This window comes from Procambarus clarkii, chromosome 24 (assembly GCF_040958095.1).
Source record: "Procambarus clarkii isolate CNS0578487 chromosome 24, FALCON_Pclarkii_2.0, whole genome shotgun sequence".
In the NCBI taxonomy this organism is placed as follows: Eukaryota; Metazoa; Arthropoda; class Malacostraca; order Decapoda; family Cambaridae; genus Procambarus; species Procambarus clarkii.
In genome coordinates this window covers 15,563,530-15,583,455 of record NC_091173.1, presented here as the reverse complement: position 1 = coordinate 15,583,455, position 19,926 = coordinate 15,563,530, and the positions used below count along the sequence as shown (strand labels likewise).

At 43.1% G+C, this 19,926-nt stretch overlaps 1 protein-coding gene across 5 annotated transcripts in view; it reads right to left on the bottom strand.

Annotated features, from left to right (window-relative positions):
• Window positions 1-19,926, bottom strand: part of LOC123761696 (ankyrin repeat, PH and SEC7 domain containing protein secG) — a 59,764-nt gene that overhangs the window by 29,306 nt on the left and 10,532 nt on the right. For 2 of the 5 annotated variants that reach the window (XM_069330648.1, XM_069330654.1), the window contains exon 1: window positions 5,706-6,272. The exons of 1 other annotated variant lie outside the window; for it this stretch is intronic. In XM_069330648.1, the coding sequence (XP_069186749.1) occupies window positions 5,706-6,146 (441 nt within the window). In that variant the 5' untranslated portion in view covers window positions 6,147-6,272. Of the gene's footprint in view, window positions 1-677; window positions 773-5,705; window positions 6,273-9,202; window positions 9,279-19,926 lie in introns of those variants that run through there. 2 more of the 5 variants (XM_069330653.1, XM_069330649.1) reach the window with 2 other exon arrangements.

The window sequence follows — 19,926 nt, the reverse complement described above, 5'->3', positions numbered from 1 at the left end:
GTAACAGGCAGCAGTGCTGTGTGTATACCACACACTGCAAGCTTATGTGGGTCACAAATTACAGCCTACACCATGGACTGTAACTATATTACACACAGTAGGCTTGTGGACTCTTCAAATCCACCTGCCAAGCCAAACTGATTCATCTTATGGATGTTGGCACATATTGAGCCTTTGGATTTATTCTTTAAGAACTTGTGGCCCTGCAAGGTGAGTCCAACAATATTTCTGTCCACTTCATTTAGACTTGTTGTACAGCCAAAACAATCATTGTTTCCATCTTTTATTTTTTCCCCATTCCTCTTGTTTCCACAGGTAGTTAACATGCCTGTATCTGCTGGCAAGACTCTGGGAGATGATAAATTCGCTGCTGCTTGCGTTGACCAAGCTCCACCAGTTCCCTTTCACTTGCCAACCTCTCTCCACTCTCATCAACTTGCTTACCTCCACTCTCCCTCTCCTCCACTGACCCATTTACTGCCTCTCTTCCACTTCGCTTCCTCTCCGCTGACTTACTTGGTACTCTCCTTGCAGTTCTGAAGACAGTAATCATAATCCAAACACTTCGTAGCCATGTGTACAACAAATTACAAAATAAATATCCTAATATCCCTAGTTTCAGGACCTATCCAGAGCATATTTTGTCTAATATAAATAAGATATATAAAATATGGTACCTTGAGCGAGACGAGTCGTCTACTGTGCCTGGCCCTCGTTGTGATAAGACTGCTTGGCCCTCATACAACCACTTCCTGATAACATTGTTCATAGCTATAACGGTTACAGGGAATTTGAATCGGCTGGTGTATAAACAAAGACTCAATGCTCACGTTAAAAATAAAGTATGCACTTCTTGTATATTAACAAGTTTTGAATGTTAGACAAAGCATCTGTGTTGTATTTTTTTATGAATGACTCATTGTTGTTATAGGTTAGACATGGCTTCAGCTTTCCAAGGCATAACTGTGACATGCTTGTGTTTGAAGCTACACACGTATAATGAAATAATCAATGATGAAGTCAGAGTTTGTCTCCTGTGGATTCCTTCCCACATTGGTCTCCGAATGAATGATAGAACTGATGAGTTAGCCAAAACCTTTGGTCATAAAGAGGGAATTGATTACCATCTTGGACTGCCTTTGAGCAGCCTGAGGGCAGTAATATTCCGGGAATATCAACAAAATCTCGTAGACTTCAGGCAAAGTGAAATGCACACCAGTTACTTCACCTATCATCATTCTATTATGCAGGAAGAACCGCACGGGTATGGGTCATCCAATATGGTTAGCAGACTTCTAGATGTTACCACTGCTATGGTTAGGCTCGGCTACAAGTACTTCTGGGAATTTACAACATCATCTGATGTAGATTTGACTAAATTTAAACTGTCAGCAGAATTATTCGCATACTTTGCGTCATTATATAATGAAATGTGAAAAAATCGCGGAATTCAGAGAACACCCTCATGGTGTCCAATAAATGTGTAAGTATTTCATTCATAATGATGTACTGCCAGGAATCTTAGCGAGGTATCCAAAATTTGCTGACTGGTGCAGCCTGCACATGACTGTAAAGCTGCCGCCCAGTTGGGTGGGTGTGGAGCAAGACTAGTAACTGTGTGACTCACCATAGATGTAAAGTGCCTTGTATAGTGACTGTCGTGAGTCTCTTGTTTTCAGATTCAGATGTTTATTCAGGTAAGGTATATACATACAAGTGATGTTACATTAATGGATTGATATATAGATAGAGCTAGTACATACAATGCCTAAAGCCACTATTACGCAATGCGTTTCGGGCAAGAAAAACATAAATATCTAGAACTTAATACTAATTGAGCATAAAGAATAAAAAGTGTTGAGAACAAATACAAATAAAGATAAAAAAAGGGGGAACATGACTGAAAAAGCAGCACAAATACAACAGGTTGACAGTGTTGATTAAAAAAAAAAAAAAAAAAAAAAAAAAAAATAACAGACATGGGTTGACAATAGAGGAGTGAGGTAGATTACAGGGAATTTATTAGGTAGTGTTTAGTTTTTATCTTAAACTGGTTGAGAGAGGTACAGTCTTTAACATGGTTGGGAAGGTCATTCCACATTCTGGGCCCCTTGATTTGCAGAGCATTTCTAGTTTGATTAAGACGTACTCTAGGAATATCAAAACTGTATTTATTTCTGGTGTGGTGCTCATGGGTTCTGTTACAACCTTCTATGAAGCTTTTAAGATCAGGATTGGCAATATAGTTTAGCGTTTTATATATGTATAATACACATGAGAGAATGTGCAGTGACTTAATATCTAACATATTCAGAGATTTGAGTAGGGGTACCGAGTGATGTCTGGGGCCAGAGTTGGATATTGTTCTAATAGCAGCTTTGTGTTGGGTAATTAGAGGACGTAAGTGATTTTGGGTAGTAGAACCCCAAGCACAAATACCATAGTTGAGATAAGGATAGATAAGGGAGTAATAGAGAGTCACCAGGGCAGGGCGTGGAACATAATATCTGATCTTAGAAAGAATGCCCACAGTTTTTGAAACTTTTTTTGATATATTTAGAATGTGTCCCTGGAAATTCAGCTTGTGGTCAATGAGAATGCCAAGGAATTTGCCATCTAATTTGTTACAAATTTGGGTATTGTTTATTTTGAGATTTATATGACTAGAGGATTTATTGCCAAACAGAATATAGAAAGTTTTGTCAATGTTAAGGGTGAGTTTGTTGGCAGTTAGCCAAAGATGGACTTTATTTAGCTCAGTATTTACTGTGGCATTTAGAGCAAGAGGGTCAGGACTGGAGTAAATGAAGGTTGTGTCGTCAGCAAATAGAATTGGTTTGAGGTGTTGGGAGGCATTTGGAAGGTCATTAATGTAGATGAGAAAGAGGAGAGGGCCAAGTATGCTGCCCTGAGGAACACCAATGTTGATGGGTAGGGTGGGAGAAATTGTATTATTCACAGAAACATATTGGAGCCTGTCAGTAAGGTAGGACTCGAGGTATTGTAGGGAGTGTCCTCTGACTCCATAATGATGTAATTTAAGAAGAAGGTTATGGTGGTTGACAGTATCAAAAGCTTTACGCAGGTCCACAAATAACCCAACAGGGAACTCCTTTTTATCAAGAGCTGTATGAATCGAGTTAAGCATACTAATAAGTGCATCGTTAGTGCTTTTTTTGGGTCTGAAGCCATATTGGCAAGGGCTAAGTATATTGAGTTTGGCTAGATATGAGTAAAGCTGCTTATATATAAGTTTTTCAAAATTTTTTGACAAGTTTGGCAGGATTGATATAGGTCTGTAGTTGTTAACATCTGTGGGGTCACCACATTTGTGGACAGGCGTTACTCTCGCTTTTTTTAGAATATCTGGAAAGGTTTGGAGTTCAAGTGACTTGTTGAAGAGCAAAGCAATAGCAGGGGCTAAAGATCTGGAGGCTTTTTTGTAAATTAAAGTTGGTATCTCCTCAAGGGCACCAGACTTGGTTTTAAGGGAAAGGATTATCTCATTGACGTCAGTGGAGTTAATAGGCTTTAGGTACAGAGACTGTGGATAGTTACCTGTAAGATAGTCCTTAATGTCAGTACTGGAAGATGGAATATCATTTGCAAGGGATGAACCAATGGAAGAGAAGAACCTATTGAACTCAATAGCAGAATCAGAGGCTGAAAGCTGACCATCGTTATTAGACAGGAGAGTCGGTTTGTTATTTAAAGATTTCTTTGATCCCAATATTTGTGAAATTGTGCTCCAAGTTTGTTTAATGTTGCTCTTTATTTGAGTAAATTTATCTTCGTAGTATTTAGTTTTGGCTCGTCTAATTATCTTAGATAGCAATAATGAGTAATTCTTTGAGAATTCTTTGGAGACAATTCCTAACCTATACTTCTTCTCAAGGTCGTGTTTTTTGTTAATGGATTTCAGTATTCCCTTTGTAAGCCAAGGATTGTTAAGCCTTTTGCTTGTGACTTGTTTTGTAAGCCTAGGACAGTGGGTGTTATAAAGGCTAAGAGTTGTTTGTAGAAAAGATTGCACTGCTAGGTTGATGTCCCCTATGTTACCTAACTCGGACTCCCAGTTGACATTATCAGCAGCAGTTATAAAATTGTTTATAGCAGTTTCATTGTGCAGCCTAAAGCTTAACTCCCTTGTTTCTAGAGGTGGTGTGCTAATGTTAGTTAAGAGAAATGTGGGGTAGTGGTCTGTAGTGCTATCGGTGATTATACCTGAAGTAAGCGGAGAGGTTATGTTGGTCCAGATGTGATCTAGAGTCGTGGCAGTGCTATCAGTGATTCTAGTAGGTCTAGTGATTAAGGGTATGAGGAAGCAGGAATTCATACAGTTGAGGAAGCTAACAGCAGTAGGGTGTTCTGGCTCGCAGAGGTCAATATTAAAGTCCCCTGCGATAATTAGGTGGTTTTTGTTCAGTCTGTTATCAAGTATTAGATTTCTAAGGTTTGAGTTGAATTCAGACACATCAGTGTTGGGAATTCTATAGACTGCACCCACAGACAGGACAGACTCGGCACCCTTGACTCTGAAGCTGGCGAAGATATACTCCCCATAGCAGTCTCTAGTTCTAATTACTTTTAAGCATGTTAGTTCTTGGTGGTAGTAAAGAGCAGTGCCACCACCTCTCTGAAGTTGGCGACAGTTGTGAATTGCTGAGTAGTTAGGCATGTTAAAGAGATGAGTAGTATCCTCTTTCAACCATGTTTCAGTAAGTATAATAAAAGAGAATTTGTTGCCAATAGTTTCAATCAAGGCACTAACATCATCGAAGTGTTTACCTAGGGATCTAACGTTCAAATTGATTACAGAGATATTGTGATTATGAGTTAATACATTGTTTACATCATGTGCTGCAAAATATCTGCAATTTAGATCATTAAAGTGATTATTGTCATAGATAGTGGATAAGAGGTTAAGTTCTGGGTCTATACTTGTCTGCATAAAAAAAGCTGATTGTAGAATCAGAAATAAGCAAAAATAAGCTAAAAAAAAGGGAAAAATATATACACAATACTGTACAAAACAAACACAAAAGGGGCTTACAGGGGTACAATGGAGTAAGGGAGTATGGCTAGGCTAGGCAACCTAGGCAATTAATGAGATTAAAGAAAAAACATGTAAACATGGACTATACAAAACACAAGATATAGAAATACAAAACAAAAAATATAAGCAAGACTAAAAAAAAAAACACAAATTGAGCAAAAATGAAAAAAAGAAAAAATGAGGTAGATTGCTTACGAGTACTCTCAGGTACACTGTAAGTAACAATTTGCAATTTGAGATGCAGGCAAAGCCAGGGGTACAATGGAGTAAGGGAGCATGGCGAGGCTAGGCAACCTAGGTAATAAATGAAATCAAAGAAAAGTTGAATAATAAACATAGGCAAATTTAAGCTAATGATTAATAACTATAGATAGTTCAGTAATGACTGTATAATTAAAAAGACCTGAAGAACTACTTAATACACTCAATTAAATAATTTCGGTAAATGACTAGGTAAGAGTAAGTTAAAAATTAAGTCAGAAAATGAACCAAGGAGACTTAGGATACCTAGCCCCACTAGTTGACAGGGGGTTAATTAAGTTAATTCATTGGGAGTGATAAGGTGAGACAAACCACATTGGGAGAGGAAAGTGTTGAGGTTTTCTTCTCTAGTAATTGTAAACATTTTGCCCGCTGCGGTTTTTCTCACCTTTATCAGACCATCTCTAACGAAGCACTGATGAATCGCATCTGGGTTTTGTTGACGGATTTGACGCAGGCGGTAGAGGATTTGTTGTCTGTTCCTGGTCAAGCACTCGTTGATGTATAATCCCTTCCGTTGGGATGCAGCTGTCCGGACTAGATGGGATTTCGTGAACTGGGAAGACAGCTTCAGGCGAATTTTCCGTTGATTTAGACCTGATGGATTCTTTTTGCCTACTCTGTAGGCAGCAATAACGTCAGTTTTGTTTAGACTGAGCTGCAATTTGTTTTTTAAGAGATCCTGAGCTATTTCGACACAATTTTCACCTTCATGTTCCACAGGTATATCTTGGGACGACACGATAACAGAGTCTAGCAGCTTTTGCTGGTCTTGTTCCTCCTGGGAGACGGAACGTTGGGCTGAAAATGTACTGATACATGCAGTCATTTTGCTGAGAGCTTCCTCCTGTTTTTTTAAGGCTTCATCAGTTTTCCGAAGGTTGTTTTCCTCATGGAGATCATTCAAATCATGCTGTAGTTGGTCTTGGCTAGCCTTATAGTTTCTAATATCCTCGCGGAGGAGGGTTATTTCTTGTTGTTGTTGTGGGAGATTAGCGCGGTTCGCTAGATTCTCGTTGAGAAGACTCAAGATGATAGTATTTTGTGACTCGAGGACTAGGCACAACTTTTTGAACCACTGATTCTCGGTCCAGTTAGTGAATTCCGGTGAGGGACCGGAAGCTCGCTTGAGTTGATTATACTGGGATGCTAGCATGGTCATAGGAGAGGGTTGAGAGGACTCTGCTCCCTTGCTCAATGGGGTGGAGGGGAGGGCAGCCCCGCCACCCCGGACCCCAGAGCTTCCAGACGGAGAAACACGGATATTGTTAGAGTCTTGTTGAATCACTTGTGATATAAAAAGATTATGTATATGTGTACATAGATGTATATATATGTACATGTGTATGTAACATTAACAATTGTGTAACTAGCTTCAAAAGATTGTCACTTGCTTTGTGGCAGTCTATCCATATCTTATATACGGTATCTGTCATGGGGTTCAAGCACTGCAGATTACCTCAAGCCTATCATCCCTCAGCAAAACTCTGCTATCAGTACTATAACAAACTCTGTCTTCAGACAACACACAGCCCCTTTGTTTAAGTCACTTAACATGCTAGACATACACTCCACACATTCTCACGTACTATCTACATGTACAAAACCATGTTCCTAAATGCTAATCTTGAACTGAAACTTTTCCTTGATCGATGTAATAGAACCCATGAGCACCACACCAGAAATAAATATCTCTTTGATATCCCCAGAGTCAGACTAAATCTGTGTAAACACTCCATGCAAATAAAAGGACCCAGTCTTTGGAACTCTCTCCCTGATAAATTAAAAAATTGTCCAACTCATCCCGTTCAAAGGTAAAACCAAAAAGTACCTAATTTCATCCTCAGTTTCCTACCTTGTGCTTCAAACTCACACTGTATCTTGTACTACCCACTTCCCCAATTTAGTACTTATGACATAGCCTTACCAGTGTAACTACCTCTGTCAACTTACATTGTAGTTATTTGTTGATGTAAAAACTTGCTACAATGTACCTTTTCATCTTACCTTAGATATGTTCGATTAAGGACCTGCCCGAAACGCTATGCGTTTTAATGGCTTTGCATGTTAAAATACGTCTTATGTAATCTCACCAACCCATTGTACCTTCTTGCAAATACAAATTATTATTATTATCATCATCATCTAAACGAACTATGGGGTTCAACTCCTGTACCGATTATGTGCCTCTGTAATCCTTTCCACCACCGCCCACGGGATGGGTATGGGGTGCATAATAAAGAAAATTAATTTGTTTTCAGCTTTATATCAGGCTCGCCGGCCGCTGTCATCGCCACACATAGCAGCACAATCAGTTTATCTGTCACAGATAAACACAGTCACAGCGTGCAGATAAGACAGCCAAAAAGTTCTTTGCCTGTTGATAACGAAGACGACTATATATAGATACCGGTATAGAGTACTTCTGATAATGTTATAATATTTTATACTACATGGATTTTATTCACCCTTCTACTGACCCTTCTTCTATTCACCCTTCTGGCATCTAATGATATGGCATTAGATATCATGGAAGACAAACAAAACGCTGATGTAATTTACACAGATTTCACAAAAGCCTTCGACAAATGTGACCATGGTGTTATTGCACATAAAATGCGTTCAAAAGGAATTACCGGAAAAATAGGCAGATGGATCTACAATTTCCTGACTAACAGAACTCAATGTGTAATAGTCAACAAAATAAAATTTCATCCATCAACCGTGAAGAACTCAGTCCCCCAGGGTACTGTGTTGCTCCAGTACTTTTTCTCATCCTCAAATCGAACATAGACAAGGACACAATCTATAGTACTGTATCATCCTTTGCAGATGAAACTAGGATTTTCATGAGAGTAGACAACTTAGAGGATACGGCAAACCTCAAATCAGATGTAGATCAGATCTTTCTATGGTCTACAGAAAATAATATGGTATTTAACGAAGATAAGTTCCAGCTCATGCGCTACGGAAAAAAATGAAAATATAAAAACAGAAACCATGTTCAGAACTCAGTCAAATCATAACATAGAACGAAAAGGCAATGTAAAGGATTTGGCTGTACTCATGTCGGAAGATCTTACCTTTAAAGAACACAATAAAGTAGCCGTCACAACTGCAAGAAAAATGACAGGTTATATAACAAGAACCTTTCACACTAGAGATGCTATATAGTCTATGATGATACTTTTCAAGACGCTAGTGTTCTCTAGAGTAGAGTACTACTGCACAATGACAGCCCCTTTCAAAGCTGGAGAAATTGCTGACCTGGAGAGCGTGCAGAGATCCTTTACTGCTAGAATCCACTCAGAAAAACATCTAAACTATTGGGACCGACTAAAGAGCCTAAATCTGTATTCTCTTGAGCGCAGGCGGGAGAGATACATAATAATTTATACGTGGAAAATAGTAGAGGGGCTGGTCCCAAACCTGCACACAGTAATAACATCACATGAGACCAGAAGGCATGGCAGGATGTGCAGAATATCCCCGTTGAAAAGCAGAGGTGCAACAGGTACTCAGATAGAACTCTATCAACATCAGAGGCCCGAGACTGTTCAACACGCTTCCACTACACATAAGGGGCATAACTGGCCGACCCCTCACAGCGTTCAAGAGAGAACTTGACAAACACCTCCAAAGGATACCTGATCAACCAGGCTGTGACTCAAATACGACCCTGCCGAATCGTTTAACAACCAGGTGCCCATTCACTGCTGAATGAACAGAGGCTACATTTAAGGATTGACACCCGGTCAATCCTCCCCGGTCAGGATTCGAACCCAAGCCAAAGTACTCGCGAAATGCCAGGCTAATGTCTTACCACTGCGCCACGGGAACTGCTGAAGTTCTCTGGAAAGGCGGATTACCCTGTGGTGGACTTACCCCATTCTTGGACCTGAACTTGACCACAGCTCGGTGGGCGAAGATGAGCTGAACTCCACTGACGGCGGCCACAGCCACACGCACGACATCAGATAACAAGATGTCCACCACCGGGTAATCCGCCATTCCAGAGAACTCCAAACCAGTCGTCAATTCCCGCGTGACAGGGGGTAATGGCAGCACCATCGAATACTGGACAGCGGCAACGACCGCCCCGGGGGCCGCCGACGGTCGGATCTGCAACATAATCCTCCGACGGTCGGAAGTCAGGTTAGTATTCACTCTTCTATTGACAATTGAGAGGCAGGACCAAAGAGCCGAAGCTTAACCCCCTGCAAGGACAACGAGGCGAGTATTGAGCAGATTTATAATAGTTACTCCAAGAATTTTAAGAGACTCTGTCATAGAAAATATATACAATTTCTGTGGTAGTCTTGCTCATAATTTTATTATTACTGCATCTTCTTAACTAGCCGGTGATTATGGCTCTTGTCCCAAGCTGTCTTTACGAAGATGCAGCAGAGAAATGGTTGGGACCGTTTCCATTCATCTAATGCCTCTATCCACTTAGCAGTAAATTAGGGGGTTATGTGAGCGTCGTGGGTTGCATCCTAGGAGAAGTCACTTCGACGTAAGTGCAGTTCACGGGGACCTTATAAGTCTAAAAAGAGTTTCTTGACCCCCTGCAACAGGAATAAGACACGGTAAATTAAGGCCCAGCATTAATAGTATCATCGGTTGTTGCAAACTAGTTTGGCAAATTACCCCAAATTATCTAAGACAGCCGCATTACATAAATAAAAAATTACATAAGCTTAATGACTTAAAAAAAGGCTAAAGCTCCGCTGGGCTTAATGTGGCATATGCTGTGGGTGAGCGTGTGTCGACCCAGATCGTCGGGTCGACACAGATCGTCGACCTCCGGCGTGCACGCCGTTAGTTAGTTTAGTTCATTTATTATGCACCCCATACCCATGTTGTGGGCGGTAATGGAAAGGGTTACAGAGGCACATAATGGGCTCAGGGACTGAACCCCACAATTCATTTAGCTAAGCAAGTTACAATCTTGATGAGCTAGTTACAAAATTCAATACAAGTCGTCACGGAGGTCGACGATCTGTGCACTTTTACTCTCAAAAACGAGCTTATTTTTTGTATGTTCCGCTTATCGAAATTGTGTTTCATGTTCACAAAGAATACAGTGGTGCTAAATGGGAATGAATCTGACTGGAGAAATGTGGTCAGTCGGGTACCACAAGGGTCCATTTTGGGGCCAACCCTTTTTGTCATATTGACATAGATGAGAGTATTACAAACCACCATCGTCAAATTTGCAGATAACACAAAGATTTATGGCAAATTGGGAAATTATAATGATGTCGCAAAGAGATTTGCAGAAACTCCACAAATGGTCAGATGACTGGCAACTGCTTTTTAATATTCACAAATGCAAGACCCTCCATGTGGGGCATAACAACCCGCGTCACAACTACCAAATTAATAACATTTTAATAACATTACATCAGATTAATGAGGAAAAGGACCTTGGAGTCAAAATCCACCACTAAATGAAAGTTGCACAGCAGGTAGGAACAACAGTTAAAAATAGCTAACCAAACACTCGAATAATTAGACATACCTTTGACTTTAAAGTACTGCTGGAAAAGTTCATCAAGGCAAATAGGGGGGGACCTTTGACAAACCGCCGGCTTCCTGTCCTCGTCGAGGCCACTGGTGTTAGTGGCTCTCAGGTAATATAGACTGCTCTGAGTGCTTTATGTAATTCGTTGTTTTATTGCAAACTGCGCAGTCACCCCTGCAGATACCACGATATATATAGGTCTAAGTATAGGCCTACTGTTAAGTAATAATAATATTTTATTTAGGAACCAGGTACTGGGTTACCTGGGTACTGGGTTAGCTAAACGTACTGGGTTAAACATACTGGGTTAAACACTTGGGATTCGTAGTCCTAAGGATCCGGGTTCGATCCCCCGCGGAGGCGGAAACAAATGGGCAGAGTTTTTCACCTTGCTCACGTAGTATTAAATAGGTACCTGGGAGTTAGACAGCTGCTACGGGCTCCTTCCTGGGAGTGTAACAAAAAGCAGGCTTGGTCGAGGCCGCGGGGACGCTAAGCCCCGAAATCTTCTCAAGATTCTTCTTAAGATAACTTCAAGTCAACGTAGGGCGCAGGCGTCTTGCAACCGAATGGTTCCAGGTTCTATTCTCGGGCAGGGTTATCTTGAGGTTATTTTGAGATGATTTCGGGGCTTTAAGCCCCAGGAAGCAGCCCGTGACAGCTGACTAACACCCAGGTACCTATTTTACTGCTAGGTAACAGGGGCATAGGGTGAAAGAAACTCTGCCCATTGTTTCTCGCCGGCGCCTCGGATCGAACCCAGGACCACAGGATCACAAGTCCAGCGTGCTGTCCGCTCGGCCGACCGGCTCCCTGGAGGGTGGAGCGTCTTCGTGCCTCGTTTCCACACGCCTGGGAGGGAACCAGGAGCCAGATTCACGAAAGCACTTACGCAAACACTTACGAACCTGTACATCTTTTCTCAATCTTTTGCGGCTTTGTTTCCAATTATTAAATAGTTAATGAGCTCGGAAGTACCAGGAGGCTGTTTATAACAATAACAACAGTTGATTGGGAAGTTTTCATGCTTGTAAACTGTTTAATAAATGTAACCAAAGCCGTCAACGATTGAGGAAAGATGTACACGTTCGTAAGTGCTTTCGTGAATCTGGCCCCAGGCACCAGGAGGGAGTTGGATCCCTTGTATGAATAACCACTTATCATTTATATATGCGGTACACACTAACGTCTTCTAATCTGTTGAGTATCTTAACGGCAGAGGTTCGCAATAAGGCTAGTGCCTGAATTAAGATGACTAAGCTACAAGGACATATTAAGGAAACTCAATCTCCCAACTTTAAACGATAGAAGAAACAGAGGGGACATGATCACTATATACACAATATTGGGGTACATAAGACAGGGTAAACAAGGACAGCCTCTTTAAATTAAGAATTAATAGGATAAGAAGACATAGATGAAAGCTAGAAACGGAAATGAATCTTAAGAAATGTAAGGAAATACTCGTACCCTGTACGGGGGGTCAACAAGTGAAATGACCTGAAAGTAGTTATAGAAGCCACTTCTATCCATGACTAAGGTCAGAAAGACAGAAAATAAATTAAAATGCAACGGGTACAACATGGGTAGCAAGCGGGGCATAACGAGGTAGACCTCACTTCCCCGTAGTCACTGTTAGGTAAGAACTGTTAGGCAAGTACCACACAGCCACTCCGGAACATCCACCCTCCACCAGAGAACCACAACACCACCACAGAACCACCACTACCACCGAACCACCACAATCAGAGAACCAACACCATAACACTCACACCACCACAGAACCAGTCTCGCCACCATCTGAGAATCACCACCACCACCACCTACCACCAACAAATACCACGACAAAGCTACTGCCATCATAGAACAACCATCACTACAACAAAAGCACCCCAACCACATAATGCACCACAAGTTCACAACTACTGCAAAACCATATCCATTACGCGCCCAACATCCCCAGATGCTCCAAGTAGATGTAAAATGGTCGATAGGCCTACCAGGCCACAGATCAGCCACCGTTATGAAGATCGATTGCAATTTCCTCGTCCTCGTATAGGCTTGAGTGTTGGGCCACTGCCTCCCCTCCCCCTCTGCAGCTTTTTTTTTTTTTTACTGCCGCGGTGAGGCCACTCGGGCCACTCTTCCATCACTCTTGTGGCCCAGATCGTTCAACTCTGGAGTGGCCACAGACGCTGTTTCTGAGCCTCGATGACAAAGTGTACCGGGTTATTGAAGCCTTTTCACTTTGTCTTGGCAAACCATGTCGTGGCGCAATCTACTAAGGCGCGTCTGGGATCATCCTGGATGTAAGTTCGAACTCTCATCACGGCCCTTGTGGATTTGTTCATCATAAAACATGTTTAATTTAGGCTGAATCATCAGGTTTAAGACTTTAGTAATTAATTTGTTAGGTACTAGGATTTTGTCTTGGCAAGTTCAGCAAGTATCTTATAGTTTTTTCACCTTCAAAAACATTCCCTGCCTTGAGAACCCAACGAAACGAAGAACAGGATATCCATACAAAATATATTTTCCCCTTAGTCCACATCTCCGCTTGCTTACAAGTTGTTCCTCCTTTCCCCCCTCTCTCTGCTTCCCCTCTCTATAACCACGCTTCTCTTTCTCCCCCTCTGCGCCTCTCCACCGCCACCCATCCTCTCACTTCGCCCATTATGATTGTGACTCACACTCTGGGTCATTAATTTCACGATTGGACGCTCGCCCCCTGTTATTAACTTTGTCCCGTTGTGATCCATCTTAAGTCTCGGGGACATGGGGTGGGACACTTTTAATCTTGAGCACGTTTTCTCCTTCCTCCAGAGTAGACCGCTGGAGCCAGCTCAGACACTAGAACAAGCTACTTAGAAAGCTGATGAAGAGGTAGGTTTGTGGGCGGGGTGGCTTTGACGGTGTGAGACGGGGAGGGAGTTAAGGGCAGGGACAGAGAGACAGAAGATGAGCAGGTGCGTCGACGGGGCTTCCCTCCCTCTGATCGACACGAGGGGCAACTCTAAAACCCGACTCCACGACCTCCCTACCCCTTGCTCTTGGTCCCCTGTTGACGCCACACTCAAAGTGGTGTGGAATGTATTGGCCACTTATGGGGGCCTCCTCTTTTATTGCGTGCAGCCCACGTGTTGACCAGGCCAGCCTCCCCCACTCCCACACCAGCCACGTCAAGTTACTCCAACAGCTCACTGACATTTAAGACATTTTTTGTATATAATTACAAGAACGATTGTCTCTATAATCTAGGAACTTTTAAATATTTGTTACAAAAGTATTTTTAGTTTGTAAGCAGCAGAACGATTACATTTTTTCAGTCGGTATTGACTTGCCATATGAAGCTTGATGTCTTTAAAATACTTTATATAAGAGTGAAGGTCCAGCAAGTGACCGTCACGGGGCTCAGAACTCCCCCATAAGGTCAACAATTAGAGTGTACTGAACTTACCTTCCTTCACTCTTTCCACATGTAAGACAAAAAAATATTCCCGCCACGAGAGGAGCGCCGACTGGACCCCTTCCAGTCCTTGCTCTCCTGTCACAACCATCGCCAGAGCGAACACGACGGGCCGCCAATTCCCGGTGAAGTCTTCGAATGGGTTGACCATTACTGTTAACCTTGTTGTTATTACGGGCTCTCGCCAGGGTAAGAACTTGTATCAACTGACACGAGCGGTAGTAGCCTCAAACCTCTTAAAGCTGTACTGGAATGAAAATGGGGGCAGCCATCGCACGGTTTATAATGATGTACACGGCGTTTATAATGATGTACACGGTGTTTATAATGACGTGCACGGCGTTTATAATGATGTGCACGGCGTTTATAATGATGTACACGGCGTTTATAATGATGTACACGGCGTTTATAATGATGTACACGGCGTTTATAATGATGTACACGGCTTTTATAATGATGTACACGGCGTTTATAATGATGTACACGGCGTTTATAATGATGTACACGGCGTTTATAATGATGTACACGGCGTTTATAATGATGTACACGGCGTATATAATGATGTACACGGCGTTTATAATGATGTACACGGCGTTTATAATGATGTACACGGCGTATATAATGATGTACACGGCGTATATAATGATGTACACGGTGTTTATAATGATGTACACGGCTTTTATAATGATGTACACGGCGTATATAATGATGTACACGGCTTTTATAATGATGTAAACGGCTTTTATAATGATGTAAACGGCTTTTATAATGATGTACACGGCTTTTATAATGATGTACACGGCGTTTATAATGATGTACACGGCGTTTATAAGCAACACGTTATGCTGCTCAATTTCTACCGTATGCGCATACTTTAGTGACATGCAGAAGCTCGAAGATATAATTATCCTTGTATTCCAAAGTTTAACAAAGCATCTAATCTACAATAAGAGCTTAGTTGGCCAAATGTTAAAATCAGCACCAAGGAACAGAGTACATATTATAATTGGCAGAAACTCTAATTATAACGGCACTGCTAACGCAAAATTGAACTCCATATTAATCACAATATTAAACAGAAACAGTCCAAAGTGACCTTGTTGATGGCGTCGTATGTGGTTATCTTGAGATGTTTTCGGGGCATTTTAGTGTCCCCGTGGCCCGGTCCTCGACCAGGCCTCCAGGAAGCAGCCCGTGACAGCTGGCTAACACCCAGGTACCTATTTACTGCTAGGTAACAGGGGCATAGGGTGAAAGAAACTCTGCCCATTGTTTTTCGCCGGCGCCTGGGATCGAACCCAGGACCACAGGATCACAAGACTAGCGTGCTGTCCGCTCGGCCGACCGGCTCCCATGATTGAAGAAACGTGTGGGACCACATGAGTCTTCATGTGACCTTGAAGAAGTCCACCTGCCAGAGCAAGCCTGCTAGTCCACTGCTGTAGGGTCCTCACCTCCTTGGCAAGATTAAAACTAAAACCAAAAAAAATCCACACATATTGCCACAATAAGAGAGATATACGTACTTGAAGAAATTTGTAAGGAGGCAGGGAATGAATCTGAGAAAAATCTACCGTGATGACCTCTAATTATACTAAAGTGAGGGCTGGAGTTTCATTCATTATAGTTAGGGAAAATGTCTTTCGCAAAAATATTTAGGGCAAAAAAATGAATTCAGGACTATAAATTCACCAAACTCAGTTGGGGTAATTGTGATAATTATGGTATAGAAATGTACCGTCATGAAATCTCGGTATTTTGTTTCATTTGAACTTGGCTGCCTGTCTTCACGTTGTGTGGCTAGTTCTGCATATAATGAATATTTGTTAATTGATTGGTGTAATACTAACTAACGTTTGCATCACTTTTATTGGATGTGAATTGAATATTATGAGGACAATATTCAACGGATTTAGCAGCTATTCCAGATGGTCTGGAAAATATATCCTGATCAAAAGTGAATCCAGATATCTGGGCCAAGCAAGGAACATGAGCCGTGTGTTTCATCCACACCACCACCAGGGAGCAGGACACCACCAGGGGGCAGGACACCACCAGGGGGCAGGACACCACCAGGGGGGCAGGACACCACCAGGGGGGCAGGACACCACCAGGGGGGCAGGACACCACCAGGGGGGCAGGACACCACCAGGGGGGCAGGACACCACCAGGGGGGCAGGACACCACCAGGGGGGCAGGACACCACCAGGGGGGCAGGACACCACCAGGGGGGCAGGACACCACCAGGGGGCAGGACACCACCAGGGGGCAGGACACCACCAGGGGGGCAGGACACCACCAGGGGGCAGGACACCACCAGGGGGGCAGGACACCACCAGGGAGCAGGACACCACCAGGGACAGGACTGAGAGCGCCAGGTATATTTCCTACCATTCTGACTTGGATGAGAGGACGCAGAAGGATGCGGTCGAAGTTGATGATGCTATCTGACAATAAGGAGGATTGTTGCCCCAACTAAGAGCCCATCTGTGGAAGCTGTCATGAGCCCAATCATTATGTGGTGCACCGCGAGTCTTGTTCAACACCATTTCGACAAAAGATGAAGCAGTGGGTTATAAGAGGTGTGAAGAGAAAGAAAAGTGTTTTTGGAGGTCACAATGATTGATAAAGATTAAGCCACACACACAAGAGGTGGCACGGGCACGAATAGCCCGTAAAAGAGTGGTCACACTTGTGCTACTGGTCCAAGACCCTTCGTCAAGAGGACAAGTTACTGCTCTTGAGGCAGGAGTGAGTGATTCTCACTCCTGTGAGTGAGGACACAACACAAGAGCTGAGGCACCAGGTGAAGACATATATGGAATGCTCAGTCATGATTGATTGATTGATAAAGATTAAGCCACCCAAGAGGTGGCACGGGCATGAATAGCCCGTAAGTGTTCAGTCATGAAAGACGCCAATAATTTAGATGCACAGATGATACTAATGATGAGGATAGATTCAGACGCTGCTAAGAGCTCAACTACCAGCCCATCCACCTATTAAGACACTACTTTTTTGTAACCACGTTCACCGTCGTACATATATATTTGACGTAATGGACAATTAGAAAGTAGAATTTGGTACTTCTGAATTTCGACAAACCGGAAAAGGTTTTTTATTTATGTTGTCAATGAAACCTCACCTAACCACCCTAGGCCTAATGTACGCCTAGGCCCTAGGTCCACATAGCTACATAAAGTACTATCTAAACAGGAGGATGGGTTAAATATGTGCCGGGAACATGTGAGTGTGTAAAAACCTGTCCTTTACAATAGTACATCGCATTTTGACGTATAAATCACCAACGTCAAAATATGATTGTTACGGCCCTGCTGGGGCGTAACCGGGTTCTTCTCTGATGTTATTAGAGTTTGGGTATCCGGCCCCAAGTTAGTAGTGGCTTTCAAGGGGTGTGTTCCGTAACGCAAGTTAAATTAAAGGGGAAGGGATACAAATGCACTGCTTTATATATATAATCACCACCACCATAAATAAATATATAAACTATCACACGGGAGGTATAAATACACAATGTACAGAATCGTCTTCCTCTGAAGACACAGGATGCTCCACGGTGCTCACGATGAGTAGCCCTGGTTCCCTTCTTTGTGGCCCACGATGAATCCTCTTGGCTTCTCTCGGCGAATCTACCCTGGCCACAGGCCAGCCAAATCACAGTCCCACTGGGTGCTCCGTCGTGGAGGCCTTCAACCACAATCCAGCCTGTAGCTGGCAGGTTCCGATCAGCTCCGCAGTGTAGGCCACTCCACGACCGATACTAGGGTTGCGAACCCTAGGCAGGAGCCTCGTGTGATTCCGCTGATCACTCTCCTCTCTCAGTACCACAGTGGCTAGTCTCCTCCACCAGCCAGCCCCGGATACGACGATTCCTCGACTCTGCCACGTCACAGGCAGGCTAACACTCAACAGTGTTCGTCCGGGGGTGACTCACAGCTTCTTCAAAGCAAACTCGTGGAGAGACTTTGGCTGCCTCGGGTAGACTGATCCATCATCTAATACAGCAGTCCCAGGTCGACTCTGTAATCAGACACGTCATTAATACTGGGACTAAGGAACCTCCCTTACAGGCTTAGACACAAACGTCCACCTATCCACTCCATAGATGGCGTTGCTGTCTAAGCGCCACCTCACCAGAGGTCAGCAGCGGCTATGTTATGAGCTGATCAAGACGGGAATCCAGCACCTGTGGCCGGTATATCCCGTCCTCACTAGATGGCGCTGTCCATTTGGAGGGGGTTTCGGGAGCAGACTCACAGATGGCGTTGTCGTCACTGCTCCGTGCTCGGACGCTGGACTCGGGTCCGTAACAATGATGTACTATAAATCACAGTCGCTCGCAAAACTGACGGGCTGACCCGTTTTTCCGTGAGTCCTCGGTTAGGCTTGGCTCGGCCAATTTAATACATCATTGTTGTGACGTTGTGACAGCTGGAGAGGGCTGGCTGCATTACTACCCACATTTGGTTACTAATTACTGAACTTTGCGATAACTTGGACAAGTACGAACTTTGGGTGACTGATCTACTGCGAACCATATTGGTATAAAGTTCCTTAAATTATTCCATATGTACTGAGGTAGTGAGTACTGTGAACGGTACACCGTCCTGGATGTACTGGGATGAGTCAGGTGAGTGAGTGAGTCTGAATTTATGCAGCTAGGTGTACAGTGAAGGGAAGGGAACTATGAGGAGGAAGAGCCAAACCACTACGACTATATAGTATTTGGAAGGAGTCAGGATAAGGATTTGGGATGGGACGGAGGAAGATGAATGGCGCCCAACCAATTGGACGGAGGATAGGTTAATATTAGGGGTGGAGGCCCCTTACACCGTCCAACCCCCCCCCCCCCCATCACGGTGTTAACTCCCCCCTCCCCCACGGTGACAGTTAACACCGTGATGGGGGGGTGGGGGGTTAACCCTGTGATTGTGGGGGGTTAACCCTGTGATTGTGGGGGGTTAACATTATTCTCCATTTCCATATGACACTTCTCGCTCACTTTAATACCATTCATCTGATCGATTTCTTATTACCGTTACTTATATTCCTTGTGTTTTTGTATATATTATTAATACAGTAATAAATTAAGGTTTGATATATTTACCTTCCCTATATTTATATCACATGAATAATATACATTCTTGGTACATGACCATTATAAATATTGATGATAAAACAATCATAAAATAAAACTGATTCCAAAGTTAGAAAATGGAGACAGTGAGAACAATGAAATACACCTGCGATGATGATCACCATCTCAGAGGTGATAAGGCAGATGTAGACATGTGAACAGGTGTGGCTAGTGTCACAACAGGTGTGGCCAGTGCCACAACAGGTGTGGCTAGTGTCACAACAGGTGTGGCTAGTGTCACAACAGGTGTGGCTAGTGTCACAACGGGTGTGACCAGTGTCACAACGGGTGTGGCCAGTGTCACAACAGGTACAACTAGTGAGAGCCAAGTGCACTATAAAACCTGACCAATGTGATACTAAGTCCCCCACAGCACGCAGCCTGGCAGTGGTGTGTGTGTGTGTGTGTGTGTGTGTGTGTGTGTGTGTGTGTGTGTGTGTGTGGTGTGCTTTTCCAGT